Source organism: Perkinsus marinus (assembly GCF_000006405.1).
Source record: "Perkinsus marinus ATCC 50983 genomic scaffold scf_1104296964758, whole genome shotgun sequence".
Lineage (NCBI taxonomy): Eukaryota > Perkinsozoa > Perkinsida > Perkinsidae > Perkinsus > Perkinsus marinus.
This window is the reverse complement of record NW_003204587.1, coordinates 1-4,648: the sequence shown is the minus strand read 5'-3', so window position 1 is coordinate 4,648 and position 4,648 is coordinate 1. Positions and strand designations below refer to the sequence as shown.

At 48.3% G+C, this 4,648-nt stretch overlaps 2 protein-coding genes and 1 non-coding gene across 3 annotated transcripts; 1 reads left to right on the top strand and 2 right to left on the bottom strand.

Moving 5' to 3' along the window:
* Window positions 1-525: 525 nt before the first annotated feature.
* On the bottom strand, window positions 526-1,214 carry Pmar_PMAR015814 (hypothetical protein; the record flags this gene model as incomplete). Its single annotated transcript, XM_002769864.1, has 3 exons — window positions 526-620; window positions 889-1,033; window positions 1,095-1,214. Coding segments are annotated over 3 exons (360 nt in total), but the record flags the coding sequence as incomplete, so codon positions are not given.
* On the top strand, window positions 668-739 carry Pmar_PMAR015815. The gene has a single exon. It is a non-coding gene; the product is annotated as a tRNA-Asp (tRNA).
* A 1,705-nt stretch (window positions 1,215-2,919) lies between the features above and the next one.
* Window positions 2,920-3,833, bottom strand: Pmar_PMAR015813 (Actin-binding protein ABP140, putative; the record flags this gene model as incomplete). The annotated part of the gene is made up of 1 exon (XM_002769863.1): window positions 2,920-3,833. Exon 1 carries the CDS (start codon window positions 3,817-3,819, stop codon window positions 2,920-2,922), a length of 900 nt encoding a protein of 299 aa, XP_002769909.1. The 5' UTR covers window positions 3,820-3,833.
* Window positions 3,834-4,648: the final 815 nt, after the last annotated feature.

Sequence of the window (4,648 nt, the reverse complement as noted above, 5' to 3'; positions counted from 1 at the left end):
ATCACTGAGGAGGTGCTGCAGTAGAGTCTTCCTCTGGCACGGCAAGGCGTTAGAAATAGTCGTACCCGACAAGAGAATAGACGGATGGAAAATGAGAAAGTTGCCGGTGCCCCCACAGGTCACCATAGGTGACTCTGCATCCTCCTCACGGGCAAGCACTAGATTCACAGGATCACCAGCATGAACCAGAGTATTGCAATGACTGGTCCAAAACCAATACCACGCCCCCTTGAGTGATACCACTCTACCATCCTCTAGACTCAGACGCACCTGACCGGGTGTACTATAAAGGTCGTTACTCTTGAGAATGGACAAACGCAGATCACGATGTACAGTGGAGTTCCACCCGTGATACGAAAAACACTAGTGAAAATATATTTCATACCACAAATATCGCGTTTTACACAGAACATTACGCCACTTCACGTAACGGGTGAAACTCTAGTGTTGTCACTTCGAATAAGCCGATTTTGGCCAAGGGGAGGAGTTTAATCAGCGAGAAGCATGGAAGTCTTTATAACTCACCTCGTGACCGGGGGAGTTGATTTCGGGTTTCGCGTCGCTCAAGCGACTCTCGATATACTTGGACCATTTTCCCGATGGTGGTTGATCTGCAATACCTGAAAGTTCGATTACACAACTGAGATTTAACACGTATTAAAACATCTCCGCTGTAGTATAGTGGTGAGTATTCCTGCCTGTCACGCAGGAGACCCGGGTTCAATTCCCGGCGGCGGAACCTTTTCCATCCAGCTCAACTGGTATACACTATTTCCTCACCTTCAGAACATCTCACAAACCATCAAAGTAACCACACAACCACCCACACTCAAAGTAACCACACAACCACCCACAGAATTAAAACACCCCATAATTGTTTATTCTCACCAGCCGCTCGGTCCACTGCCGCCTCGATCTCCTCCATCGCAGCCAGAAGATCCTCCGATGCCAATGACCCCAAACCATCATCATCGACCTCCTCAGCAGCACTCCCTCCCACTGACTCCTCTATCGCTGCTACTGCACTCTCCACCTGATATCCACAATTGCTAGTCGGAACCCAATCCCCCTCCACTGCCGAAGGAAAAACTCACTTGAGTGCATATTGCGTCTAAATCGCCCAACTCTATATCGCTCCAATCGTCATCAACTTGAGTGCCCGGTATCAACTTCTTCTCCCCCGACACTCTCGCTGGCTTCCGCGAAGGCGCCATAGGCGGGGACCCCAGAGGAGGGTCGTCCGTCGCAGCAAACCGAGGAGGACTTCGGCTCACATTATTAACAGCATTAAATTGATTCTCTCGTGCAGTTAAAGACTGTACTTGCGTACAAGATGAGGAGTTCATACCACTCCTTGGGCAACTCCTACTCCACGGGCTGCATCCCGACTCCTGTCCCACACTAAGCTCTCCCGCCTCGATCAGCTCAGCTGCTTCCAGCAGTTCCAATTCTTCCTCCTGGTCGAACGTATCCATCTGCGTAGCACAAGGCCTAATATTTCTCATCAATTCCTGCTCGTCCACAAACCCATCACCATCTTCACCAACTTGACTACCGTTACTCCTCGCTCGAGCCCTCGCCACACGAACCATCCTCGGTGTCGAGTTAAGAGTAGTTGCAGTAGCTCCACTCCGACTGTTTTTCAAGTACCACTGGGCTTCCCTTTCCGTACCCATACTAGGAGGCCCCTTCGACATTTCCAATTTTTTTCTTTTCCCAGGAGACCACGTAATCTCCTCATCTCGCGCCGATGAGCATCTCTTCGCGGGAGTAAGTCGCCGCCCTGATGACGATGACGACGACCCTCTCGACGCCCGAGCGGTTGACATTTAAACGTGTGAACTTCATAGTTGGTATCAGGAACCCATCTAGCTTTCAGAATAACGCCCCCTAGGGTTTAATAACAATGAGGAAAATGTTCCTAATGTGATGATGACATTTACATGGGGGGAACTGATTGGAGAATGTGTTCCTAGCCATACGTGGAAAATTCAAAATGAGTTCCCCCCGGGGACATTATAGGTTCCTGAATGATTTCCTGGTTAGCATATGAAAATACGCACATGCGTTGGTGGCAATTCGGATGAAATTGTGGTTGGTTTCCACAGTGCGAAGCAAACAGTAATGCATATCTACATTTTCGAGATGGCTTTTTCCAATTCGAGAGTAATACGAATATAGACTACGAAACGCTTCTAAAACGTTGGTGTCAATCGATTCACATTGTTATCATGTTGATATTACTCAAAGTTTACTTTCGAATTCTCGAAAATTGAAAGTGTTGAAAATATTACTTTGCGTAATAACGGTTTGGTTACTGTTCACACTGTGTACACTCCTACTCTAGTTTATATGTGAACTCCCATGATCAGTTTTGGAGACTCCTGAGCTCAGTAGCTGAGGAAAGCGAACATATATTCCAATACTCCAACCCTGTTCACAGTGATGCGGCCTTCTGCCGACTACCACCACAATGGGGGAACTCGGGCAGATTTTCGGACGTCTCCTCTCTGTGCGCCGGAAACTGCACCATCGGATCACTCGGCAATGGGATCGCTCTCTCATTGTCCGCCCTCATATGCCACGTTCACACTTGAGAGATATTCGAAGTCAGTGTTGGAGTATATGGAATATATGTTCCCTTTCCTCAGCTGCATCAAGGAGTCTCCTATTTATTACACGAATTAGAGTAGACGTGTACAGTAACCAATAAGTTCTCATAATTTCCATATTCTCACCAACACATGTAGTTGGCCATGCGCATACTCCCCCAAACTGTTCTAAATAAGCTCCCATCTAGTCCTAACAACACACTGCCTCAGTAGAATCCAAAACTGCAATGAGAACCACAAGCCAACACGACGTCCCCTCAAAGGTGAGTAATTGACCACTGAGAGTAACCAAAGGAGTGGTATGCAACTAGCGAGAAACCTTACTACCATCCGCCAGTGGGGCCCTCCACTTCGCTTGGATCCACACCCTCTTCATCTCCTTCCCCTGTTTCCTATTTATCACACACCTCCTATGAGTGAACAGCTCTACCCTCTGAAAGCCCCCCTGACGTTCCCACAACTCCACCAAAGAATCTTCAGTGAAGAACTTGGCCCGAGTGCCGTCTTGACGAACATAAAAGTCGTCTTCTCCCGGCAACCGCGATGCCGTTGCTGCCCGACCTTTATCCTTAGAGAATCTCAACTGCGCCAAATCGTACTTGCCATAATCGCGGAAAAGGACGATCCCACCGGGCCGGAGGATCTTCCTAACTCCCTCCACAATAGAGCTATAATGGGCTTCCGATATCGCGCTGAGGCAGAATAACAACAGTACGAAATCTGCTGAGCCCAGCAGGTCCTCTGGGGGGAAATGAGTGCTAGTCGCGTCCAAAACTCTCGTGGAAATTCTCCGAGCCACCGAGGGGTCTTCAGCTTCCAACCTCTCATTCAAGAGATCGATCGCTATACTACTACAATCAGTAGCAAGAATAGATATCTTCGGACAGGCCTGGGCGAGCGGGATCACAGCATTACCGACGCCACACCCGACCTCCACCAAGAGCCCAGTGGCCTCGTTGGCGTCGATGAAGGAATCGCTTCTGGCAACTTCGCCGAATTCAGTAACGAGGTAATGGCGATCTTTGAAGAAGTTGGTACGATTGCGCTTGTAGAATAAATCCCAATTTTTCACCGCATCTTTTTCATATTTTTCAGCCCAAAATTCGGAAACTTCAGCGGCTTTTGAGATGAGCTGCTCGGCCTCGGCGATGTCGTCAGAAGTCGGGTTGTATTCCTTAACTGTGGGTAGGGGTGGGAGGGAAGACATAGAACGCGAAGAAACTGAGAGGTATCTTGAGGTTGAGCGTAGAAGATACAAAATAGGTCAGCTTGAGGACTACTCCCACCCTCTCTGTTGAGCTTATCCAAAGTTCCTAGAAGTCTACGAGGACTCCCACTGGCACTACGACTACTCTCACATCCTCTTGCGAATCGACCACTACTCCAATTGCATGCCACAATTGAAGCCTTCACTACTTATCGAGGGGAAAAACACTAGTAACAACACTGATGAAGTTTACACTTCGCCAACCCGTGGAAACAGAAGTGTCCCTTTGAGGATTTTTGATACCCAAACTGTTGAAACCTAACTTAATCGCCTATCTGCTTAATACCAGAAGAGTCACGACGAAACCCGCAAAGGAATTGGCGGAGGTATGGTATGTAGTATTCGCTCTACTACAGTATGAGGGTTACGGAGCCCTCCGATGACCTACGTTGTCGTGAGCACTGCTGGAGTTGTCAGGAATCTCGTGGCTGCAGGACGTAAATTGTGTCAGATTGAGAGGAAACGACGTGCTCATGTTCGGCCTTCCGAAGACTCCAGCAGAATTCCAATACAGGTTCACTCAATGTCAAGAGGAGCCTCGAGTGCTCACCGTGAGCAACTATCTCCTCATTTGAGTGGAAACTAAATTATACACGTTTGACATGGTAGACTATACGAGCCATAGGTGAAACGTTTATCAACTCTAACCAGCCAACAGAAAAAGGGAGGGAGGGCGCTAGTCTAGAGCGCCAGTTGTGGATTGGGTTTTTTTCCGAGTGGAAACTAAATTATACCCGTTCTCGACATGGTCGATTATACGAGCCATAGG